Source organism: Ixodes scapularis, unplaced genomic scaffold, assembly GCF_016920785.2.
Source record: "Ixodes scapularis isolate PalLabHiFi unplaced genomic scaffold, ASM1692078v2 PGA_scaffold9__187_contigs__length_104089568, whole genome shotgun sequence".
In the NCBI taxonomy this organism is placed as follows: domain Eukaryota; kingdom Metazoa; phylum Arthropoda; class Arachnida; order Ixodida; family Ixodidae; genus Ixodes; species Ixodes scapularis.
This window is the reverse complement of record NW_024609884.1, coordinates 1,441,828-1,467,779: the sequence shown is the minus strand read 5'-3', so window position 1 is coordinate 1,467,779 and position 25,952 is coordinate 1,441,828. Positions and strand designations below refer to the sequence as shown.

General features: G+C 47.3%; 1 protein-coding gene across 3 annotated transcripts in view; it reads right to left on the bottom strand.

Moving 5' to 3' along the window:
- Positions 1-25,952, bottom strand: part of LOC8034244 (epithelial splicing regulatory protein 2) — a 138,846-nt gene that overhangs the window by 6,560 nt on the left and 106,334 nt on the right. For 2 of the 3 annotated variants that reach the window (XM_029972093.3, XM_029972090.4), the window contains exons 7-12: positions 23,240-23,415; positions 19,062-19,156; positions 17,566-17,808; positions 9,388-9,624; positions 8,435-8,627; positions 5,704-5,966 (exon numbers count right to left, since the gene is read on the bottom strand). In XM_029972093.3, the coding sequence (XP_029827953.1) occupies positions 5,704-5,966; positions 8,435-8,627; positions 9,388-9,624; positions 17,566-17,808; positions 19,062-19,156; positions 23,240-23,415 (1,207 nt within the window). The remainder of the gene's footprint in view (positions 1-5,703; positions 5,967-8,434; positions 8,628-9,387; positions 9,625-17,565; positions 17,809-19,061; positions 19,157-23,239; positions 23,416-25,952) is intronic. The other variant, XM_029972100.3, reaches the window with a different exon arrangement.

Sequence of the window (25,952 nt, the reverse complement as noted above, 5' to 3'; positions counted from 1 at the left end):
TTCCCGTCCACGCTTTTGCAGCCCGAGTGACGTTGGGACTGCAATTAACGAGAAGAATCTCAGCATGTGAATCATGGTTTCGCGTTCTTTCTGCGGTGTTTACGCGGAACGAATCGCCGCGCGTCACATGCGTTGCACGAACTGTTGCGGTGTATCGCGTCTTTGTAAATTTCGCTCAAGCCAGAAAAGTACTGCGTGTCCCTAATAGTGGTCAGGCTCTTTAAATCGACAGCAAAAATCGGTTTCTTGACCTATCGCGTTTCGATTGTGTACAGGGTTGCCCAAAGGTGGTGCAATTTTTCTATACAATTCGCAAAGAGCGAACTTACCCGAGGAAAAAAGTAAAAAAGAAAAAGAAAAGACAATGGCTTAACTCCTATGGAAACGCAGCGAAGCCACCAGTCTTTCAACCAGAGGGCGCCCTATGGTTTGAAATCCGATGGCTTCGCTGCGTTTCCATAGGAGTTGAGCCTTTTTCTTTTTTTGCTTTTAACTCAGGCAAGTTCGATCTTTGCAAATTTTATAGAAAAAAATGCACCACCTGCGGGCAACGATGTACAAAATCGGAACGCGATAGGTTAAGAAACCGATTTTTGAGGTCGATTTAAAGAGCCTAGCCGCTATTTGGGACACGGGGTAGAAGACATCAGTGAGTTTTAGTATTGCGTATACGAGCGAACGCAAGCCCTGTGCGTTTGCGTTAGCGTTCCGTTCTCTACGCTGCGCGTGTGCGGAGCCCAAACTGCGACCTTGGATGGGCGCCTGGCGACTTCCCGCTGGCGCACATCGTGGAGAACGCAACGCTAACGCAAACGCACAGCGCTTGCGTTTTCTCGTATACGCAATAATACAAAACCCACTATTGTTAGGAAACGTATGGGGCGAGCGCTATGCGCTTCGCATTGTTATCAGGAGCGCCTTATCATCAATCATCTGGTTCGGATGCTTGTTTTGTGCTTGTTCTCTATTAAAACGAATGCTGTGCTGTATTTTGTATGCGTGATATATGCACTCTTTGCTTCAATCGCTGAAAATTATCTACGACTCATATACAGCTTTGCTATAAACGAGCACGGAGACTCACACCGACGCCGACATTATTACAGTCCAATGGTTTGTTGAAGCGGTACGCGGCGCCATATACTTGCCCACACCCCATCACGCATGCGCGGCGCCGGTGGCGTGCCGCTAGGGGCGCTTCGGTTTCTTTGTAAACATGAGTTGGTGTGCGTCGCCGAGTGCTTCTCCGAAGGACACGCCTTTCGTAGAGTATATATTTTACAGAAGTATACAGGATATGAGTCGGACTGCACTCTAAAAAAGGGTGTATCTTACACCCTTTGTCCCATATAAGACACCCCATAACTTCAGTTCGATGTACAGCGCACTATAGTCGATCTGACGGTACTTCACGAGAGGATTGATAGCCGTGTGGTACAACTTATTAAAATAGCTAATGCACGTGTTACTGACAACAAAGGAAATAATTGGACTTTTCTTGGCCCCACTGCAAAACCTCAGTGTTTTCCTTCTGGGGTCTTTGATAGGTATTTTAGCTATTTAATAAGTTATATTGTACCGTTCTCAAGCCCCTCGTAAAACTTGGGGCCGTCTGTTTAGCTTTAGTGAGCTGTATACATCGAACTGAAGTTTTGGGGTGCATTATATGGTACAAAAGGGTGTAAGGCGACACCCTTTTTGATTCTAGAGTGTATCATTGTATAAACTGACATGAAAACACTCAACAACAAAACAGTTGTAGTTATCAACTTCTATCTGTCTTTCATTGTACGGTACGCATGGCGATGTAATTATTATAGGAGTGCAGCTAGAATGCACTCACGTAATAATATCGTAAGTGACTTCGGGTGGTTCTCTACAGCGCCACACACTTACCTGAAAGACCTGTCGACAACATCATAGAGTGTACTACGCAAGGTTTCCAAAATGACGGCACGGATATGGATACATTTGAGGGCCACGGCGAGGAGCATGGGAATGTCGGTGCTCTCGAGACCTAAACAGTGACTCTAGCTCAGCCGACTGATCATCGTTATGGTCATTTTAATGTCCGCTAAGTCTTCAACTGGTTCCAAGGGACACTGACAGGTATTTATGCTCGCCAAAGTTTTTTTCTTATGAAAGATATGAAAGCCAAACTAGCCCCCCCCCCCCCCCCCCCCCCCACCAAAAAAAAAAAAAAAAAAAAAAAATTTGCAGCTAGGAATTTTTTTTTTTTTTTCGACCGAAAACCGTTGATCAAGAAATTGGCCGGTTTGAGTCGCGCTCACTCTCTTCTCCGTGGCCACGTGCCGCTTTCTATGGTTTAGACAAAACCACCAAAAATTAATCAAAGCCGTCTAGGTCACGAAGGCAGGCACACATTATTAAAAATAGAAAAGAACTATGATACCAATTTCTTATGGCTTCTAAAAAAGCTGCAAATGCGCTGTTTGGGGAAAAAAAGTAACACAGCCACGGTGACTTTCGCCACCTCTCTCCTCCTCTATATTTCTTCTTCCTCCCCAGTCCAATTTCGGATTCGAGCAGTTTCGTTTTTTTTGTTTTTTGTTTTTTTTACTTTATTAATAATATACGTGACGCTGTGTCAAAATATTGATTGGGTATAGTCTTCTGACACCATAAAAAATCATCTGGCAAAAAATAAAAAAAATTTTTGGGGGGTGTCAGTGTCCCTTTAAGACTGCTTACTTGTAGGAAGGCGACATTATAGTCCCGCGGGAGAAATGTTTTCGACTAATGTTTCTACACTTATCAAAGTTTAGGACGACATATAGGTCGACGTCGAGGACGACGTCCTAGAGATGGACGCTAAGAACGGTGTCTAGGACGACCTTTAGGGCGACGTCGAGGACGACGTCGAGAACGAGGCCTAGAGGACGACGTCGTCCTCGAGCATACGATTGAGCTGCGCGTGCTTGATGACGTATTTTTATTGCCATCTTTCAGGCACAACGACGCCGCTTTTTCGCGATCTGGGACAAGTAAGGCTTTTTCGCCTTAAAATATGACAGCGGCTCAATTAAGCTTGTATGTGACGCTTTGTCTCCTCTCTGGTTTCCAACACGAGCTGCAACCGCCTATTCTCTGATTTGCTTTTGTATCAACAAAAGAGGAAGACTTAGTCAGCACTTTTATGCGTCATTCAAAAGATGCTTGGCCTTCCCAGCAGGATTAAGCAGCCGCAAGTCCATGCTTATTATGCAACATGTTCCCGCTGAATGCGGGAGGGCACCAAGGTTTGTGAGTTGCACAAACGGGATATATTTTTTTATTATTATTATTTCAGTCATAACACTTTGATTTTCGCTGGAAAACCCCTTATGGCAAAGTGAGCGCCATCGAAGCAAGGATTCAGATGTTGACCAGTTACTTGTAGGGGTATCGCGAACATTTGTCGAACCAGATTTTTAGGTCGAACTTTCGGGGTTCGGCTAGTTTGAACCGGCTCGACGAACCTTCGAACTTTTAAACTAAATTCGACCGGTTCGACTTTGCGGACAGTGTGGCCAGACCTTTATATAAGCATGTCTAGGTTTGGAGAATTTTTTTTTTATGCAAAGGGTACTTCTAATTTTATGAACAGTTGCAATTAAAAGAAACTAGTTCTGATCACTGAAGAAGTTATTAACTTATTTTTTTTTTGTACTGTATTAACTGAAATAACCAATCAGTGCTGCCCTTAACTCCTCCCTTAGCCATCACTATCCAATCCGAAGCCAACTGGCCAGTCTGTCGCGCATGCGCATAGCAGTCGAACCTGAGTCGAACCTTTGTCTCACAAGAAATTCAAAAAAGTCGAACCTGGTCGAACTCGAACCTCGACCGGTTCGCGACACCCGTAGTTACTTGGCGCTTTTGAGACACACGCGGAAAATATACTCAGCGTAGTTGGGCGAACATGATCTTTCTTTAAACACCAGTAATTCTTTTATTAATTGGCTAGAAACTGTGAAAACCTGGTGCCCTCCCCCATTCCAACAGGGTGGGGTCAACGACGCCAGGCTATAGCCAGCCCGCCAGAAGCAAAAACCCACAGTGTTAGGGCAGCCATGATTAGTAAGGAAAAACAGAAACGAAACAGGTGGTCGCTAACCAACACCAGCCAAATGCGTTAACCAATGCACGAACATCCATACAGCCAAGGGTTCACCAGGTGGCTTCTCTAGTTGCAACTTGACGCTGGCCGACTCTACCGTGGCTACAACTGGTTTCAGGAATCTTTGTGTAGTGTGCAACGTTTCACCGTAACTTCGGACTATGAAACAGTGCTGCCAACCTCCACGGTCGTTTCTTCCCCGAATTTTATGAGAAAGTTCCCTAGATAGCCCTAGCTTTTCAGATAATGCTAATTTGCGTCAATATATAGATTATCGTTATGGAGTAGCTTAAGAATAGTATCCTGTAGTTGGGTGGCCGTTGAAAGGTTAAATTTGCTTCATTGCATTCTTCTTACATAATTGAAATTTGTTACTTTGGCCTTGTGTGGGCCCCCGAAATCGCTGTTGTTACCACGGGAGATCATCTCTGGCCCCAACAATAGACAAGGAAGCCTTTTTCCCGCTACACTCGGCGGGCACAAGAAGGAAAAAGGGAAAGAACGTGCCTCTAAAACCCATTAAAAGTCAGTCCCTAGATTTGAACGAATTTCCCTTTGCCTTTAAACGATGACAGAAATCCCTAGATCCAGGGAAAAATTCATAAGGTTGGCAGCACTGCTGGCGAATGATGTGATTCCGATGACGTGTTCAGTTCAAGGTGCAAGGCCAAATACTTTACTAGGGGAATACAAGGCACTCCCTCGGAATACATAAAAAAAAGTCGACAACGGGCCTCTGAGGGAAACACACGTGACGGCCGGCAGCGGTACCGTCTTCGCATCCGCAATCCGACGCGTCGCCTGGTCACGTGCTCTGGTAGCGAGAGGAAACGGGTGGGGGAGAGAGGCGTCGCCATATAAACCACTTTACCAGGGGTGTAGGTTTATGGCGCGGCCGTCGTTCTGTCTAATGCAAATGAGGAAAGTGTCCTGTTTTCCCCCAGTAAAGTATTTGGTGCGGCCGCCACGTCGAGCACCAAGCTCAGTGCAACAGCGGCCTTTTGGGCTCGAGTTTGCGTTATTTAGGTCCCAGGATCAGGAAGTCCTACCGTTACATCTCTGCAGGAAAGCAGGCTTACGGTAGGACATTTGGGCAATGCAATCGTCAGTACATAAACCAATTCGGGACGAGAGGGAACGATGAAGCACAAGCCCAAGCAGCACATAGTTGGCCAATCGTTGGCCGATGGCCGGTAATGGTCCTTTGCCCAGTGGCCAGACAGTGATCAGAGATTGGCAGATGACTGGCCTTTCTCTGGCCATTGGTCATTGGCCACTGACCATCAGCCATTGCCCAATCATTGGCCAGCGGCTGGCAATGGTCCTCTGGCCAGTGTCCAGACAGTGGCCAGAAATTGGCCGATGACTGGTCCTTCTCTGGCCATTGGCCAATGGTTACTGGCCATCAGCCATCGGTCAACCATTGGTCGACCAATCTTTGGCCACTGGCCAAAAGACCATCGCCAGCCATTGGCCATTGCTTGGCCAAACTCTGTTCTCCTTGGGGTACGGCTCTGAGAAGCCACCCGGCGACCCTCATCCAGCAACCAGGCAAGAGAAATAAAGAAAGAAAGAGCCCTGACCTCTGGAAAGCCCTGGAAGAAGGTTAGAATGTCCTGGGCCGTCGAGCTATAGGGCAGCCCGCGCAAAATTACCATGGTGGGGCCCGCCGTGTGGGGGTAGTACGTGGTGGGGGACACCGGTGGACTTGGATAGGACCAGTAGAAGATGGGCGGATAGTAGGTGGACACCCGCGGTGCCAGCGTTGTCATCGTGGTCGCCGGGAGCACCGGGGCCGGAGGCTGCACGTACGGGTAGGCCCCGTACGGATGCAGCATGGCGCCTCCTGCAGCGACGCGGGCATGGCAGTTCAAGACACATCCTCCCACTTTTGGCTTCGTGGGAAGAAGCTCTGTCAACTCCAGTATCTCGCTCGGAAAAAACGTGCAGTGCAACCTACTCAGAATTCTGCGTTGCATTTCTTTTACAGCGGAGCTGTTAAAGGGGTACGGTAACAAAAATTGAAATATTCAAACTTTGTTCGGAAATGAGTCAAGCATGACGGATAATAACCGTAAATGATGATCGCACACGTTTGTATTTTGAACCACTTGATATATATTTCGTTCCAAACGGTGCACTCGAGCAAGCGCTCGAAGAGAAGCGAACGGAGAGCGTGATGCGTCATGGGATATCCGACGCAAACGAAAATAGAAAGAAAAGATTTCCCGCGTTCGTGACGTAGCAAGGCTGGCGTGGTTATGAGCTTTGTCCTTGGTGGCGTCAGCGTTGTGGTGGTGTCAATAGCGTTATCACGTTACAACCGAGCCGTTCGAAGTACCCGTGGGGTGACGAGCGTGTGGCTGGCCCAAGCAGCACGTAGCTTCCACAACACTGTCAGCTTAGGGCGCAACTTTTGTTCGAGTTTTGAGCGACGGACTAATGTTCTAAGGGGAGAATGGCTGTTTCCGGTTGCACGAACGAGGGTCCGAGAAAGAGGGGAGTCCCTCCTTTCCGTCTTCTTGGACTGTTTGGTTCAGTGCGCGATTTGTGAGTTGAGGAGGAAAGCTATGAAGGAAAATGTTGAAATGCCAAAGAGCGGCGCTGCTCCGAAAGAATCTTCTACGTCACGACTACGTAGCAAGTTACCCAACGTTGCTAGATTACCTCCCGAATAGGCTCCACATTCATCCACCAGGTGCGCATTGAAAGATTGTTTAATTAGCTTTAAAATTAGTTCGCTTGTGTCTTTCAACGCAAGACTTGTGTTATTAAGGTTATAATGCAACATGCAACCCATTAAAGCGAAAAAATGAACGCTGGAATTTCGTTTCCCTACCCCTTTAAGGGCTAGTTTCCCCAGGATCGTGTCCCCCGCAAAGAAAAGGAAGACACCGAACTCTGGACACCTACCGCCATTTACGAGCGACGGCAGCAAGCCACGTATCTGGTTGCCGCCGTCGCTCATAGATGGCGGCAGCCTTTCCACTCTGGCTTGTCGAGTTGCGGCCGGCCATTACTTTCCATTGTACAGCTCCGTTGGTCTTCCTTCTTCACCAGAGTAGAAAGGCTGAAAGTGATTTTCATTGCCTCTCTGCGTTGGGGACCCGGAGCATTGAATAATTCTCAATTACTTTGACCAGTCACAAAAATATTGAAAATATTCAATTCTAGGTTTAGAGCGCAGCTCTTAGGCGCCCGTTTCCGGCTTGAGCGGCGTCGCCGTCGCCGTCGGCGTAACCGCGCGATGACGATGACGATGAGGATGATCTTATCACGATGACATCATCGTCACTGATGACGTCACTGAGGACGTCATCAGTGACGATGGCGATGACGATGACGCTAAATTCCCCGCTAAATTTAGCGGAAAAAAATTTTCCGCTAAACCTAGCGGAAAAAAATTTTCCGCTAAATTTTCCGGAAAAATTTCCACGCTAAATCTAGCAGCAAAAATTTCTCCACAAAATTTAGCGGAAAAAATTTGCCCGCTAAATTTAGCGGAAAAAATTTCTCTGCTAAATTTAGCGGAAAACATTTTCCCGCTAAATTTAGCGGGTTAATAGGGAGTTTTCGTAGACCGCGCTGCCTCCTCCGCTAAGCGTTCCGCAACGAAGAAGTTGATACTGCGCCTGCGCGCCGATAGCCTTGACTATGGAGTTCCCGCTATCGTAGCGGGTTGCGGAGGGCCTTGCGGGACGGCGAAAACGATCTACGAAAACTCCCTATTGTTTACCACTAGATTTAGCGGGAAAAACTTCCCCGCTAAATCTAGTGGAAAAAAATTCCCCGCTAAAGTTAGGGGAAAAAATTGCGCTGCTGAATTCCCGCCAAACTTACACGCGATGCTCTCACCATAGATGTGCATTTTCTGCGTCTTGCGTTAAGCACATGTCGGTTTACACCCATGCTAGTGGTAAGGGACTTCCCACCTTCGCCCCTCAGCACCCTTCCCTCCTCCTCCTCAAGAGCTGCGCTCTACTTCGGCGTTACAGGGGATTGTAAACGTCTTTTTTTTTTGTTGTTTTTTTCTTTCTTTTAACGTCCGTGCACTGCTCAAACTCTGTTCTGCATACCGAGCGATAATGATTCTCCTGTTCACTGAAACATTTCATTCGATGATTGCGTAATCCTGCCGTGATTACCCCGTTTTTTTTGTTTGTTTTTTTTTTCCTTTTTTTTTTTCGATAGCCGCTCAGGCAACGCAACCGCTTTTTTATCGGACACAACGGGAAACGTAAAACTGCGTTCCCAGGGCCCCAAATTCTCTGTGCCCACCTCGTTCATCGTTTAACAGAGGCAGCAAGGGTTCACCTGGCGACAGGAGGGGCCTCTGGACAGGGATGCCACCGGTTAGCACCAGGTTCATGTCGTCGATGGAGCACTGAAACACCTCAATGTAGCGAGGCTTCTTTCCCATGATGTAGCGATGGTGACGCTGAAGGGCTGCCAAGAAGGCAGAGTCCTCCGAGTCCATCTGGATGAAGGCCTCGCCGGATGGCTGTCCCTGCACACAGGACGACCGGAAGTTGATTGACCTCATCAAGGACAAAGGCGCACTCCGACGCCAGGCAGGAAGTCAAAGGCCTAAAATGATTTTTTTTTGTCATAGACTCTGTAATTTCATAACGGCACCATTAAACTCGCGAGGATGATGAGAAACATCCCTGTAGACTACATCCCTGCATCGACATCTAACGTGAGACGTAGCAACGTCACCGAGGGCGCCAGTCTACAGGGGAGTGTGGCGAACCTCAGCGGTCGTTTCTTCCCCAAAGTTTATCGCAGAATTACCTATATTTCTCTAGATTTTCAGAAAATGTGTTAATTTGCGTCAGTATTGAGATTATCGTTATGGAGTAGAGATTCCTGCAGTTTGGTGGCGATTTAAAGGTTATATTTTCTTCGTGAAAATCTTTTTTACATAATTAAACTTTGACACTCTTGCCTTGTGTGCCCCCCCCCCCCCCAAAAAAAAAACAAAAAACAAAAAAACAAAGAAATCCCGGTTGTTACTACTGGAGATTGTCTCTGGCCCCGACAATATACAAAGAAGCCTTTTTCCCGCTGTACTCGGCCAGCACGAGGAGGAGAAAGGGAAGGAACGTGTCTCTAAAGCCCTCTGAAACCCATTAAAAAACAATCCCTATATTTGAACAAATTTCCATTTGTCCCTATATGACGACATGAATCCCTGGGAAAATATATAAGGTTGGCACTGTTACAGGGAAATGGCAAGGGCTTCAAGTAGCAGCCAAGGGGCCGACCTGTGCGTTATAGACCATGTGCACGCCCTGGTAGACGATGGCCTGCGAGTGCTCGCCGAGGAACTCGAGGATGGTCTCGACCTGGGCCTCGTACGGCAGGCCCCGGAGGCGGATGCAGTCCTTGCGGGACGAGCGCGACGGGAGGATCTGCTGTGGCAACAGGGGCACCTGGGGCAGCGACGCAATCAGGGGCTGCGCAGTCTCGTACGTTCGCGGGTCCATGGTGCGGTTCAGCACCTGAAAGAGGGCGACCCATATGTCAACCAGCGCCTATATGAATCAATGCCACTGAGCATACTGACGTCATCAGAGTGAGATGGAGCGAAGATTGGACACGAGCGCTCGGCTGGGCCTTGTGACCAATCAACGCGTCAAAGGACGGTCCAATTGCCCGAGTTGGCGCCATCCGACTCTGATGACGCTCCACGGAGGCCTTCATTATTCTACATGGTCTTGCCCGTGTTCGCACGTTGACGGCAACACCGTAGTGAAAAACACTTTCAGTCTTTTCACTCTGGTGAAGAAGGAAGACCAGCGAAGCAGTACTATGGTGGGACGACCTCAAGGAGGACTTCTTGGTCGACCTGAAGGACGACGCCTAGAGGACGACGTCTAGGACGACCTCAAGGACGACGTCTAGGACGACCTCGAGGGCGACCTTAGGCACGACGTTATTCGGAGTGGTGTGCCAAATATCTTGCAATACTATCTCGGAAAACTCTTCTCTCGAAAGTGCCAGTGTACCGGCCGCATGGAAGTATGCCAAAGTGATTCAACTGGTGACGAATTACCGCCAAATATCATTACTAGTACCACAGTGAAAGTAATGGGACACATAATATCTGCTCACATTTCTGCTTTTTAGAGCGCAGCTCTTAGGCGCCCGTTTCCGGCTTGAGCGGCGCCGCCGTCGCCGTCGGCGTAACCGCGCGATGACGATGACAATGACGTCATCGTCATTGATGACGTCACTGATGATGTCATCGGCAACGATGACGATGAGGATGATGATGACGTCATCACGATGATGTCATCGTCATTGTCATCGTCACTAATGTCACCAGTGACGGTGACGATGACGCTAAATTTCACGCTAAATTTAGCGGAAAAACTTTCCCCTTTAAATGTAGTGGAAAAAATACCCCCCCTAAATTTAGCGGAAAATATTTTCCCGCTAAATCTAGTGAAAAAAATTCCCCGCTAAAGTTAGGGGAAAAAATTGCCCCGCTAAACTCCCGCCAAATTTAAACGCGATGCTCTCACCAAAGATGTGCATTTTCTGCGACTTCCGTTAAGCACACGTCGATCCACACCCATGTCAGTAGTGGGGGAGGCTTTCCACCTTCTCGCCCTAGTTCCCTTTCCTCCTCCTCCTCCTCAAGAGCTGCGCTCTGATTCGGCGTTAGAAGGGGTTGTAAACGTCTTTAATTTTTTTTCAGAAACAAATAACTTGCTTAATCCAAGGCAAGATGGCTTCCACTGAGCCCTCGCTACTTCTACACAGTTGGTGGAAACTACGCACTATTTTGCGGAAGCCTTAATCGGTGTGGACAAGTGGATGTGGTCCTCCTGGATTTCTGGAAAGCCTACGATAAAGTTTATCTACGGAAGTTACAAATAAAACGTAAATAAATAATTAAATAAAAAAAAGACTCAATCACGAGCTTGATTAGTGGCCACCTATCTATCGTTCTGTCGCCAAGCCGTTGTTATTTATGGTACATTTTACGACTCAGTTTCTGTTGGATGGATGGATGGATGGTAAGGGCTATACCATTCGTAACGGGCGGCAGCTTGCGCCACCTAGCCTAACATTGCGTCATCTTTTCTTTTGTTAATTTGTATAAATTTTGTATCAACACAACCTCCCCCCCCCCCCCCCCCTCCTTTTTAAAGTGTTACCCTTGCTTATTTATTGACTCTGGGGTACCGTTGCTCATATTTATTAACAATATCATAAACTACATTCCAGTCCAGATTCGCCTCATTGCAAACGACTGCATTCTTTATTTAAAAGAAAAAGTTACTATCCTTGATGATTATCATAATCAAAATTCATTGGAAACATCTAATTTGTGGTGCAAGACGTGGCGGATGACACTCAACGTAACAAAGTCTATGTATGATCATTACGCGAAAAAAATATTTCACAATTTTCTCACAAGATACATGGCGTACCCCTGCAAAAAGTAGAATCTTTTAAATACTACTGAGTTATATCATCCAATTTTTTTTTGTGAAACAACCCCATTGATTACATTGTAAATTACGCGTACCAAAATGTAGGCTATATACTTGTAGACATTCTACCATGTCAGTAATACTGATATCCTACAAAACTTACATAAGGCCTGTTCTTGAATACGCTACCGTGGTTTGGGATCCGCATACTGAGGTAAACAAAATTAAACCAGAAAAAAATACAAAGAAAGGCCATTCGATTTATTTACAACTCCTACAGCTGGTCAGAATCTCCTAGCCACACTCTAAAAAAAAAGCCCATGCGCCTACTTTCCCGCACAACAGTCGGAGAGCCAATTAGCGCAACTTACGGAGGCAGCTCAGCGAATGACGACGCCGAAATATATGTTTAGACAAAAAAAAAAAAATAAATAACGAAGTCTGAGTTGTGACATTAAGCAATGCAAGCGTGACGTTTTACCTTACTTAATATCACAACTCAGACTGCGTTTTAATGGTCTAAACATGTTTCGGCGGCGTCATTCGCTGAGTCGCCTGCGTAAGTTGCGCTGATCGGCTCTCCCAGTGTTGTGCGGGAAAGTAGACGCACGGGTTTCTTTTAGAGTGCAGCTTTTAGCAAAAGCTAACCTTGAATGTCTACACTCTGAGAAATACCTGCGCGTCTACTTACCCGCCAAATACCCCAAGAGCCAATCTCTGCGATGTACGAAATCAGCTCAGCGAATGATGAGGCGGAACATCCGTTTAGACCTCAAAATGAAGTCTGCGCTGTGGCATTATACGCAATGCAAGCGTGACGCTTTGCATTGCGTAACGCGTCAGCGCAGACTTTGTATTTAGATCTAAGCGGATGTTCCGCCCCATCATTCGCTGAGGTCATTTCGTAGATCGCAATGATTGGCTCTTTGAGTGTTTTGTGGGTAAGTACACGCGCAGGCATTTCTTAGTGTGTAGAACCAAGAACCAAACCCATTAAAAAACAATTTCCTAGATTTGAAAGAACTTCTTTTTGCCCCTAAACGATGACGGAAATCCCTAGATCTAGGGAAATATCCCTAAGGTTGGCAGCACTGGTGCTTGGGCACCGTATGCGATGACTCCATGCTTCCACCGTGCTTTCTAAGCACACCGTGGAACTTGTCATTCGCAAGTAATGCTAAGTGCCGTCATGGGCACTCGATGGCCACGAACGCTAATCCGAACATTCGTCGACGGATTGAATGTTGACGAGCGCGTGCGTGAGTTGCGCGGTGATTGTATCCCATGCGTGAGCTGCAGGTTCGGCTGACGTGCTTTGGCACCGCGGATGCATCAGAGTGAAGAGGTGGAAATCTTTCGAAGGAGAACGAAAGAATCCGCTATATTTTCAAGTTTTTAGTACCTAAAAGCGGGCTTTTGGCTTTCTAACCTTTTTCTTTTGGAGCCACTAAGCGAGCCACTAAGCGATATGCGATCATTAAAATCTGAGCCAAAAATCATTTATCCCAGAAAAAAAAAAATGGTTTCATGGTCCCTTTACAGATTTACTTTTAGTTATGTGCACCTCAGCTGCCAGACGACTGGATCGACGCGCGGACAGTATACCGCTAAAATACGAAGCACACTAAAAGAATATTAGAAATGTGCTTCGGATATTGAAATCCTGCTCACAATAATCGAACTGTACTTTTTTGTTTCACAAAAGTATAAACTTTCTTTACTTTTTAGCAAGGGGTGCAAGGTGCAGTGATGGAAGTGCCATTTGACCTTTTGGAGCAGGCCTTGTAGCAGGCAAAATGTTGTTTTGGAGCAGGTAGTGGCTCTTTTGGAGCAGGGTCCGGCATATGTTGGCATATTACTTGAAAATGAAATAATGCTGCATTGCTATATAAAGCCCATCTCTATTATTGGAACACAGCGCCTGTCGCCTTTTTAAGACAGGATATATAAAATTCAACAAAGTAAACACACAAAATTTTTTTTAAAATAAAGTTTATCTGCTTGTCAGATAAAAAAAATATAATTAGATATGTCACACTGAGTTCTGATGGTACAGGATATTTAGTTTTATCAGCCTGCACTTCTTTTAAGGTACCTGCAGCAGCATCTAACGACCCTCACTGTTGTGGAATGTTTTAGTTCCGATTAGAGTTGTCTTTCGGGAAGCAGCTTCAAATATTGCGGTATCTGATATTCGCTTCAAAAATTCTGATTCATTTTCGATGTGCTGGCGAAGTCACGATCGAATCACGCCGAGTTAACCCGTTGAGTGCGCTCCTTGGCATGCACCGGCGCGCTGCAGAGAAGTGACACCCGCGGAGCAGACACCGCAGTCGCGCGAGTCGCGCAGTGCTTTGTGCTCCGAAAAGGACGGTGAGGCTTTACCAGCACTACATCCAGAGTTTGGTGCAACACAACTATACTTCGTTTCAGCTTCGATGCGAGCGCAGCCGAAGCTTCAAGAGCGCGCATGGAGCCCGTAACGGTGCCCACACTGCACGAGCCCACGCGCGAGTCGGGAATGCACAGAGCATTGGGCTCGCACTAGCTTTGACTTCGCTGGTAGCTAGCGCACGGGAGCAGGGCGGGCCAACATTAAAAACATCCACAAGCTCGGCCTTTTTTTTTTTTTTTTTAAATAGGCTGTTCAGTGGGATGGTTCTTCGCTTAGCCTCTGCGGCTTTGGTCTCAGATGTTACTAACGCTGTTCCTTTCAATGATGATGATGATAATCCGCCCTCGCAGTTTCAGTTTGCGCAACAGTTGCGGCGCGGAAAATACCGCGGTACCGCCACGCGCACTGATAAGACTTCAATTTTCATTTTTTATTGCTACATCTCATCTCGGCGCAGGCATGGCGCAATTCTTCGGTAAAATGACAATTTGGCGCTACATGTAGCAGGATTGCGTCCTTGTCGCAATTTGGCGCAATTGGCGCAGCGCTCCCATCACTGAAGGTGCCATCTGCCTTCCCCAAAATGCACACATCTAAAAAAAAAGGGTGTCGCCTTCCACTTTTTTGTCCCATATAATGCACCCCAAAACCTCAGCTCGACGTACAACGTACTACAGTCGAACAAACGGCCCCCAATTTAACAAGGGGCTTGATAACGGTGTGATATAAAAAAGACCACAGAAAGAAAACATTGAGGTTTTGTAGTAGAACCAAGAAAAGAAAAAAATATATATATATTGTACAGTCAGTAACACATACATTATCTAGGTTAATAAGTTGTACCACACGGCTATCAAGCCTCTCATGAAGGTTAATACCGTCAGATCGACGTCAGTGGGCTGTACGTCGACCTGAAGTTTTGGGGTGTATTATATGGGACAAAGGGTGTACGTATACACCCTTTTTTTTTTTTAGAGTGATGCAAGCCATAGATCGTAAAGCTCGTCACGAAGGCGCTGAAGACTTCTCGGAATTGCGGACGTCTTTAGGATATACTGCGGACAGAAGCCCGTCGTGCAGGGGTCAGATACGAAAACCAGACAGTAAACCGGGTAAACCAGATCCCCCTCCGTTCGAAGCCTCGTTCCCCTCTGCTCACCTCTTCTCGGTCGCCGAGACGCGACGTCTTGTTCCCAAGGGGGACATCTGAGTGCAAGAGTGCTGCACACGAAGAAATTGACTCGGCCGCGAGCAGAACGTCGTTTGGCAAGAGCGGAGCGCAGGGTTACCGTTATACACAACCAGAAAAAAAGGTATGCAGCCGATGCGATCGGGTGGGCCGGCTGCGACTGCTTCGGCTCGGAGCGTCGGGGCGCACTGGGGGCGCACTGGGCGAGGACGTATACCGGCAGGCATGGACCCCGCGAGGAGAGCGAGGCCCGGCGGCTGGACCACGGTCTCGTTGCCTGGCTTTCCTCGAAAGCGAGCCCGCGAGAAGGCGGCCTCCGACGAAAGAGAGACGGCGCCGCGCAGCAGGCGACTATACGAAAGTGACGCGCGTATACAGACGCCAGCTGCGTCTTTCAAGACAATGGGGTGCGCGCGGTTTGCATGCAGAGGTGCGCCCAGGGGACTTGCGCACCGTGTGTGCAGTCATCCGAAATCTTCGCAAGTGGACGAGCGCTTTCGAACGCCCGCCTGGCCCATTCAAGCCGACGCTTTTGGAGCAGTCTGGGTCAGAGTTCCACTGCCTTGGGAAAGGACCAAGGTCACTCAAGCAGCAAACACCCACGGAGTCCCTTTATACAAAACACTCTGAGCCGTCGTCTTCCAACGGCGATTACAATTCTAGCGGTTGGAGTACCACGTACCGCCTCGCCGCTGCTTTTTGGGCCTGCAATATGCTATATCGTGTGCGAGACTCAGTTTGGTGGCCTGCAGCGATCGGGATTTTTTTTTTCGTCCACGTGGAAACCCGAGACACGTCGTCGCATGACCCAGACGCAAACCTGAGTGATTCCCCGAGAGTTGGCCGGTGTGAGTGCGGCGACCTTGCTGGAAAAAGGGGACGGACCTCCGCGCGCCCCTACGCCCCCGGAGATCTCGAGGAACACTCACTCACGGGTTCGGTGGTGTCGGTCGGCTTGAGCCCCGGCTCTCGCTGTCGACGTGTACAGGAGGGCCGTTCGAAAAGGCGCCGAGGGCGAAGTGGAAAGGGGGCCACGCGAGCCGGCGTGCACGAGCTCCGACGCCAGCCGCTGCTGCGCGTGACTGGCCCATCAAGAGCTTCGTCTCCCGTTGCTTCCACGTAGCTCAGCTGGCGGATTCCGGCCGCTATTCGAGACCGAACGGAGGCGAGGGTCCCGCGAGCCCGTTCGACGGGAGCCCGAGAAGCCCAGACACGCCGATGATGGGCGCTCTGCGCGCGGTTCGGATAGTGTGCCTTCATACACACGCGCGCTTTTGCTTGAGTGGTGACATCTCAGGCCATTTTTCCCCCCAGTCGTTTTTTTATGCATTTTGAAGTGCGCGCAATCCGGTGTCACTCAGCTCGAGCGCGTGGCTTTGACTAATGCATAGACGCCATTTTACCGCCCAAGTCACGCACCGAGTGCGCGAGAGCGTCACGCGCTGGCACATTCATGGCAACAATGGATGTCTTCACCCTGAAACAGACAGACATGTAGGCACCCTAGGTTCGGAGGACGATCCCGCGTGCAAAGTCGAGAATCTCCTGTTCTGGTCGGCGCGCGTGCACGATTGGTTCTCACTTTCTCCTCCTACCCTTCCTTACAATGCCTACTACATTACTCTATTTCAGCTTATGATGTACCGCAGGAAAGGCTACAAGCGCGAGCTCCTGGCTCTGGGACAGATCTCGGCGGCACAAGTTCTCGTGCATCAAGGGCAGCTGCCAACACTATGAGATCGTGCTTCTAGCCTTCGCTGCGGTACAACATCAGGTGAAACGGAGTATACTTCTGCTCTTCCCGCGCGAGAGCGTCGCTTGTCCCTGTACTCTGTTCACAGTTACGCTAAGACTGCAGCCAAGACTACAAGCGCGAACAGGCCAGCTCTCCTGGCTTTCATTCGTGTACTGCTAGCGCGAGTGCTCGCTCCGAGGCCAGCTCACGTGCTTATGGCATTGGCTGCAGTCTCAGTTGGAGAGTGAACGGAGTACAGACATTTTCTGTTTACTCTCGTTCTCAATCACGTGGTTTCCGTATCTGGTATCCGGGACGAAAAAATGATCAAACATTTCCCTCTGGAGTATGCGAGAAAATATAGGTCAGGCAAGACAAGAATGTCTGATAATTACACATTTTTCGTAAACACCTTCCAGCGGCGTGGAGAGACCAAAACGATGTTTTACCACATACCAGAAGTGACGACATTCAAGATGGCTGCGCCCTTGTGGAAAGGGTGTATAGCGAGGTCAAAATACATTGCCGCTGCCTCTCAACTGTGCAAGGGCAGCCATGCACAACCCGAGCACAAGTCGTGGGCTTGCGGCCCCAGCGATCTCTGTGCACCCCGGGGACGTATATAGCCGAGACAGATGTGGACACAAGAGTGGCCCGCGGGATATCAGCGGTGCTCACCTGTTGCACTTCGGCCGTGGTGCTCCGGAAGAGTTCGATGTAGCGGGCGCCGATGAGCTGCCGGTGCTTTTGCAGGGCACGGCCGGCCACCTCCTCAGAGTCAAAGAGGACGAAGGCGTCACCAGTCGCCCTGCCGTCCGGCTTTCGTACGAACAGCACTCCGTCTTCTTCGTCCATCACGGGGCAGCTTGCGTGTGGCTCGGTGCCGGCCTCGCCCGTGCCCGAGGAGGCGAAGAACTCCACCTGAACCAGAAAAAGGCTGCTAGCCCACTGAACACGAAATCGTCTATTAGACGTCAAAAGACCTCTTGGCAAGACGTGATAGCCTAAGAAGTCGTGAGTCATCTTGTAGCCGCCCTGTAGACTTCATAACGTTCGCTCTTGTTTTGGCTACAAGACGTGTTGCAAGGCATATCCTACAGGTCTTAGAGACGGCTACGAGACACCCTAAGACATGTGTCGTCTCTTTGAGATGTCTTTTAGATGTCTACGTCAAGATATCTTGAGACGTCTTGTAAAGATGTGCTATAGACGTCTTGCGTAGCCCAAGACGTCTCTAGTGTAGTCTAGTCGTTTCAAGCCGGCCACGAGACGTCTTGTGCTCAGTGGGTAGCGTGTTGCCATCTCCACCCCGATCGTTTTTCCTCTCAGAGAAGCAAGAAATGCCCCTGCTTGAGGTCCCGCTCAGTAAACACGCCTATCTTCACAACGCAACCAAGGTACACAGCGCGACACCTTTTTTCAATTTTTTTTCTCCTCCCAAGCATCTGTCAGAAAAGCGTAGACGAGTGGCTGTGAGAGCGGCCTCCGCCCGTTCCGCCAAAGGATCACTAAGAACATGGTTTGACGTTTATTTTAACGTTGTTTTTTACTTAGCCTTCTGTATTTACGTCTCGTTTCTTCTTCTATTACACCCTTGTGTAATAATGCCTCGGGGCCTTTAAAGTCTAACACAAATACAAAAGTATGGCAAAATATTTGGTGCTCGTTGCTGCCCTGTACGAGTAAAATGCGAAACCGTGTGCACGCTGCCACGCACCACCGAATTTTGCGGTCGATTTCAAGAGCCTGGCCGCGCGAAAGTAACCTGGCGAACGCTCGCTCTCCGTTTCCCTGTGCAGCCGATCAAGAAGCGCCAAAAGTGCATCTTTTTCCTGTGCGTCATTGGTCTATAGCCAGAAAGAAGACCACTTTTGGTACTGCTTGACTGACTCCGTCCGACTTAACGGAGTCTCTAGAAGAACAAATGAAGGTTGGGCAGCCTCCATGCGTGGAAATTGCTTCTAAAACCTCAATGACCCGGCTCTTGCCAGTTGATCTGCAGAAATTTATGACGTTTGCCCACATGAGATACAAGATTGCCCGGGTACGCGGACACTTTCGCCGCTTTTGCCTGCCGTCATGGAACAGGGAGCAGCCCCGACGAACGGTGACCTGACGGCTTTTTGTGTTCGCGGACGAGGTCGTCGGACAAGGATGGACGCAGCCAGACTCACCACTTGCTTGGCAGTGCAGTCGTAAGGCAGGCCCCGCATCCGCACAATGACCTGGCCACCCCGGGACAGAAACGAGTGGGCCTCGTTGTTGTTGCCTGCGCAGCGAGGGAATTCCTTCGGCACATTTCGTTCACTGGCTGCAGCCATGGCGGCACACACAGATACTTGGCGAGTATCCTTATCCGAGTCATCGGAACCATATACTCAAACTCTTCGGTATCTTTGCTGCCCTTTCAGCTCAACACCTTTCCAAGGAAGACTGCACCCCAGAAACAAGATCAGCCATGGCGGCACACACAGATCCTTATCGGAGTCATCGGAACCATCTACTCAAACTCTTGGTTGTCTTTGCTGCCCTTTCAGCTCAACAGCTTTCCAAGGAAGACAGGAGCAAGAGAACGTTTTCCATATGGACTCACCGTTTTCTCCCTCCCACGCCAACCCTAACTGAGCAGGCTGTGCTTTAGCTAGCTGCAGCCCACAATAGTCCCTATTTCGGACAGACGAAACTCTCGCATTTTTTGCTTAATCTGTGGCTTTCATTACGTATATATACTTTCTTGGGACCATTAAGAGAGCACTATACACTCTCAAAAAAGGGCGTATTCTTACACCCTTTGTCCCATATAATACACTCCAAAACTTCAGTTCGACGTACAGCTCACTGACGTCGATATCGAGTCTAACTTTCACGAGAGGTTTGATAGCCGTGTGGTACAACTTATTAAAATAATTAATGTACGTGTTACTGACGACCAAAAAAAAATCGAGGTTTTCTTGGCCCTACTGAAAAAACCTCAGTGTTTTCTTTCTCTGGTCTTGGATACGTATTTTAGCTATTTAAGAAGTTATATCGCACCGTTATCAAGCCCCTCGTAAAATTGGGGGCCGTCTGTTCAACTACAGTGCCCTGTACGTCGAACTGAAGTTTTGGGGTGCATTATGTGGGACAAAAGGGTGTTCGAGAAAGAGAACAGGCGACAAGGTGACTGAGTAGCCTGCCAAAGACTCCCGTGAATAAAAACACTATAGGCTGACTCGTCATAGTGGCCACAATACCATATTCTTACTTTTGGTGCTTGGAATGAATCCCTGGCGTTAACCTACAAAACACGAATTAGTTCTACTCTCGGGGTACCAGGAGCCCAATTAAAACCCGAGAAAGTGATGACCTGCGTGGTGTTCGGCGTTGGCGCGAAGAATTGGGATCAAGCCATGATGGAACTTAACCGGAGACTGGGGTAGAAACAGAAACTTAAAAGTAGAAGGGACAGAGACAAGTGAAGAACAGAACGTCTCAAACGCAGCTAAAAGATTTATTTAGTCCCACATCCTTATATACTCACAACCACAAGGTCATCTCAACACTCAACATGCCCCTTTCAAAAACACAACACTCAAAAAAAAACAAAAAAACCCAAAGACAACAATGCAATGGGACGCCCTCTCAAGCAATACTACGAACAGGGGCAAACCATCCACTTGTCCGGAAAGAAAAACTTTTCATTTTTCCTTTCCTTCTCTTTTCTCTCTGTGTGTCACTGACACTACACCCACGAAACAACAAGACCCAAAACTTGAGTACAAAGACCAACGATGTCCGCGAACACAAAGAGAACTGGGAAGAATATCAGAGCTGGCCAAATTACTCATATTTTGTAATTAAATTACATTACTAATTACTTTGCTGAAAATTGCTGAAATGTAATTAAATTACATTACAAATTACCACAGCCAGAAAGTAATTAATTACCATTACAAATTACTTTTAAAAGTAATGACATTACTTTCGCATTACTTTTGTATACTTTTAAATGTAAAGGAGCTTTTGATAACTCCCTTTTACAGATAACTTTATTTACATTATTTACACAGTTCATGGCACACAGCTAGAACTCTCTGTTGCATGTTTACCGATGGACAGAGGAACGCACGCGACTGATCCGTTTCCCACCCCACCCCGGACAACTATTTTTGGAGATGACTGAGGACCCTACGCGGATAATCTCTGGGTGGGGGAGAACAATTGTCATTGTTCGCAAAATCGCGTCGAGGACCGTTCCACCAGGGGCCTTAGTTCGACCTACTTCCCCTCCTTCGTTTCCCGAGAATGTCGAGCAGAAAAGCTCCAATGGCAGGCACTTACCAGCCCTATTTTCACAGTGGAAGATAACACAGAGAGGGTACGCAGCATGCATCAGAAAAAGTAAGCGGAAACTTTCAAGAGGGGCCAGAAAACGTTGAATGCAAAACCGCAAAACATAGGTAGTGAATCGCGCTGAACGGGTTTTCACAGTTCAAGAGAGTGGCAGAAAATGTCTAGCTGATGGCGGGCGCGAGAGTCGCACCAGCCGCATTAGCATCAACAACATAGCGGCGGCCGAAGAGCGTTTTTTGGAAAGGTGTAAAAGAAAAAGAAAAAGTAAAATAAAAAGAAAAGCGCTCTTCTGTATTGTGGACACAAAAATATGCCTGGTGCGAAAAAGTAATTACGTAATTTAATTACAATTACCGTCGCTGGAGTAATTCATTACATTACTAAATTACCTGCTACAAAAAGTAATGAATTACATTACTAATTACTGGAACAAGTAATTAAATTACTGTAATTTCATTACAGTAATTACATTACTGCCAGCTCTGAAGAATATCTCCAAACCGGAACAACAACCACAACAGACAGATACAGAAGGACTCACTCTAAAAAGCGCAAAACCACTTCACCCCTAAAAAAAAAAAAAAAAAAAACTTGTTTACAGTTCTAAAAATGCTTTAGCATTGTTTCCCAACTGCAATGAAGCCTGACTTATACAATTACCGATTGATTTATTCCGAATGGTTTCCCTTACGAGTCTCTTACTGTCATTCACTTCTTTATGTATTATTTCCGTCTCTGACCACAAAGCAGTGCAATTGGGATCAAGGGGGCAAATTTCGGTCGCAGCCAGAACGAGCATACGGCCACACGATCCACACGATCCCTGCGATCTTCTTATCGCAGAACGAACGCCTCACAAAAGCGTCAACACATTCTTGTCACGCGCTCACAACGCTCGTACTTGCGGCTGCGTTCACATGGGTTGGGCGTATAAGCAATGCGACCGCAGCGAACCTATACACAAGACCAATCCCATGTGCCCCAGCCCCTCTGTTTCTTCTCTCCCCAAGTCCCGCCTCAAGGCTCGTTCATACACTTGCGACTTCTTAAAGCCTAAGTGCCTTGGAACCTCTTAAAACCTCTTAGGCACAATGGCGGCATCTATTGGGTTGCAGTGGAAGCTCGGCAGTCCTGTATATTGCCTATTTCTCTAGCGCATCATCCTTTCTTTCTTGGCTCACCAAAACTCTCGTCAGCGTTAAAAACGGTCATTTCTCATAGGTAGTGCTTACATTTGACCTCGGAAATCTTGCAAAGCCTTCGCTCTAGTGAAATGCAGTTTCAGAGTCACCGCATAGATGGCGGCAGCGCGCCAGTGTGTTCTCTCGTCGGAAGAAATTTCAAGTGGTTTCAGGGCACCCGGTTGTAAGGAGTCGCAAGTATGTGAATGGGCCTTGCAGCGCTGCCAACCTTAGATAATTTCCCTTAGATCTAGGGATTTCCGTCATCGTTTCGGGGTCAAAGGGAAATTTCTTCAAATCTAGGGATTGGTTTTAATGAGTTTCAGAGGGCTTAGAGACACGTTCCTTCCCTTTTTCCTCCTCGTGCCGGCCGAATGCAGAGGGGAAAAGGCTTCTTTGTATATTGTCGGGGCCAGAGGTAATCTACAGTAGTAACAACAGTGATTTTAGGGGGCCACACTAGGCCAAAGGAACAAAGTTTAATTATGCAAAAAAGTTTTACGAAGCCAATTTAACCTTTAAATGGCCACCCAACTACAGCAATCTATTCTTAAGCTATTCCATAACGATAACCTCAATATTAACGCAAATTAACCCATTTTCTGATAATCTAGGGAAATCTAGAGAATTCTTCGATAAAATTCGGGGAAGAAACTACCGTGGAGGTTGGCAGCACTGGGGCCTTCCCTTCAATGCGGTGGCATCCATGGAACAGCTGATTGCAACCAAGAGGTGACAAGGAGACGTCACTAAGCACATTTATCGTCGCGGGCGGACGTGACGCCACTAAGAACGAGACATTATTTCCTCAAGAAAGACGGGTCCGTTAATGCACCCACCTCCGGCGACATTGACGAAGTCCTCCCCGGTGGCCCGATACACCTCGATGTAGCGCTGTCCGATGTGGTGCTTGTGCCTCTTGAGAGCCATGTCCCTGTGCTCGTGGCTCTCGAAGCGGACCAGGGCCTCGCCGTTCCTCCGACCCTGGGAGCTTAGACACAGCGCCACGCCGCCCCTGCAAGGTCACCGGGGAAGGTTCATGCCGGGGCGCGGACGCCGCACTGTCCGACGCGATGGCCGCCTCAACATGGCCTCCAAGCCCGCAGCTGCTGCCGCGTGGCTCCTCACTCGCTGGTCACCCTTTAGTCCCATAAAACATCCAAACAGTCGAGCGTAACAATTCACTTTTGCCAGTTCACACGAGACGCTGATATCGGTCTCTCGGCAGATGGCGACATGCACTGGCCGCTTGCAGTTTCCCAACTGAGTGTTTTAGTAACATTGGTTTCAGGCCTACCAGGGATGGGCAGTACTTCAGATACAAGTATTTGAAATACGTATTTCAAATACTTTGTGTATTTTGCATTTGTATTTAATTACACATTGGGTAATGTATTTGACGTATGTATTTAAATACTAAAACGCGGGTATTTCAAATAGAATTGTAATTAAATACAATTTTGTGGGCGAAAATACATCCCTCAAATTTATTGTCACTGTCCAGAACAGGAAGAAAACTACGTTCTGCACCGAATGCAGTGTCTCTCAATCAAGCACAAGCGTTTAGTGACTTTGTGATTACGGTGCTAGTCCAGGGCAGGAATAGTGACGAAATCGACGTTCACAGGCAGACTGGCTAAACAAGTGCCTGTGACAACTTGTGATGCTTTCCAGCCTGATTTTCATCCATATTTTTGCCTGGAACATTCTAAATGCGCGGGTCGTCCAGATTTTTGTAACTGGTGCGAGTTGCAACAATAAAAAATTCTCTAGCTAGTGCTGCGCGTCTTGGTCTTCTCGGTTCTTTGTTGGCCTATACCGATATGTAATCGACAAAAGAAGCTGCTTAAAGCTCTGTACTTTTTTCACCTATTACGCCCAAGCTGATTACATTTCTTCTTGTGATTATATTTCTATTACGTTACTAGAGCCTCGCACACTAACTCCCGAGTGTGTAATGCAAAATTAAAATGAGATACCCAGAAACCCGTTGCAGGTGCCCTTAAGTCGCTAACGCAAATTTTGAGGAATGTATTTGCAAAAAATATTTGGAGGAGAACAAATACATTTGGTTGTATTTGTATCTGGTATTTAAATGCTTTTTTTGGAAATGTAATTAGATTTGTAATTAAATACATTTTTGACGAAGTATTTTGTATTTGTATTTCGATACATTATTGCATGTATTTTGCCCATCCCTGAGGCCTACGTACTCTCTATGAGCGAACGTACTTCCCGTTGCGGCGCTGTTCTTACTGACCCGATGTCGTCACGACCTTCCACCGAAGCTTCACAGACATTAATCAGGTGGTTGTTAGTTATAATTTTACTCAGGGTAAAACACGTTTTCTTTCGTTTTCCTACGAGATATTGGTATTGGTTGAAATCCTACTTCAACCCGTTTCATGTTGAAGCAAAGAGATGAGCTCCGAAACTTGGTTTCCGTACGCCTTTAAGACGTTGCTTGAAAGTTGTAGAAAATATGAAGGTACATTGTTTTCAAAAATTGTCGTGCTCCGAATGTAGTGTCCACATCTGTGGAAAAAGGTTGTGACCGGTGAAAGCAATTTCTTTTGTTTTCTTGGTCTATCATCGAGGTTGTCACAAGAGAAATTGCTGCGAGTGATGCGGATCACTTGGACACTAAGGATGGGCTCAAAATTAATTTGCGTTCATGATGAAGCTGGTGTTTTCTGTTTCCAACCAAAAATACATAAAGCTGTTCTTGAAAAAAAAAAAAAAAAAAACACTATGGAAGTTTTTTTTTTTTTTTTTTTTGCCATTTTGTGCCGGAGATATATATATATATTTTTTTTTCGGGTTTAAAAAAAAAGAAAAAGAAAGGGCACGACAGAGAATGAAAAAAGAAAGAAAGAACAAGTCATCAAGATCTTCTCTCTCCTCATCAATATTTATTAAGTATTTTCTAGGTGACTTTTGGAAGAGAGCGATGAATGGACAACCTTGGACTCTGTATAAAAGCGCAAATTATCGCCTTGTCAAAACCACCACCAAAGTGATGAAGCTTGCAGGGATATACCTGCTCATGGGTGTAAAGAGCCTTCAAGATCACGTGTAGTGGTCCCGAGGTACACTCTAAAAAAAAGGTCTATTCTTACACCCTTTGTTCCATATAATACACCCCAAATCTTCAGTTCGACGTACAGGGCACTGACGTCGATCTGACTGTATTAGATTTCGCGAGAGGTTTGATAGCCGCGTGGCACAACTTATTAAAATAGCTAATCTACGTGTTACTGACTAAAAAAAAAATAATAATCGGGGTTTTCTCTGCCCTGCTGCAAAACCTCAGTGTTTTCTTTATGTGGTCTTGGATACGCACTTTCGCTATTTCATAAGTTATATCGCACCGCTATCAAGCCCCTTCTAAAATTTGGGGCCGTCTGTTCGGCTAGAGTGCACTGTACGTCGAAATGAAGTTTAGGGGTGCATTATATGGGACAAAAGGGTGTAAGGTGACACCCTTTTTTTTTTAGAGTGTAGTGGTCCGGAGGTATGAAATCCCCACGCCTGGCCTTTATACAAGAAATT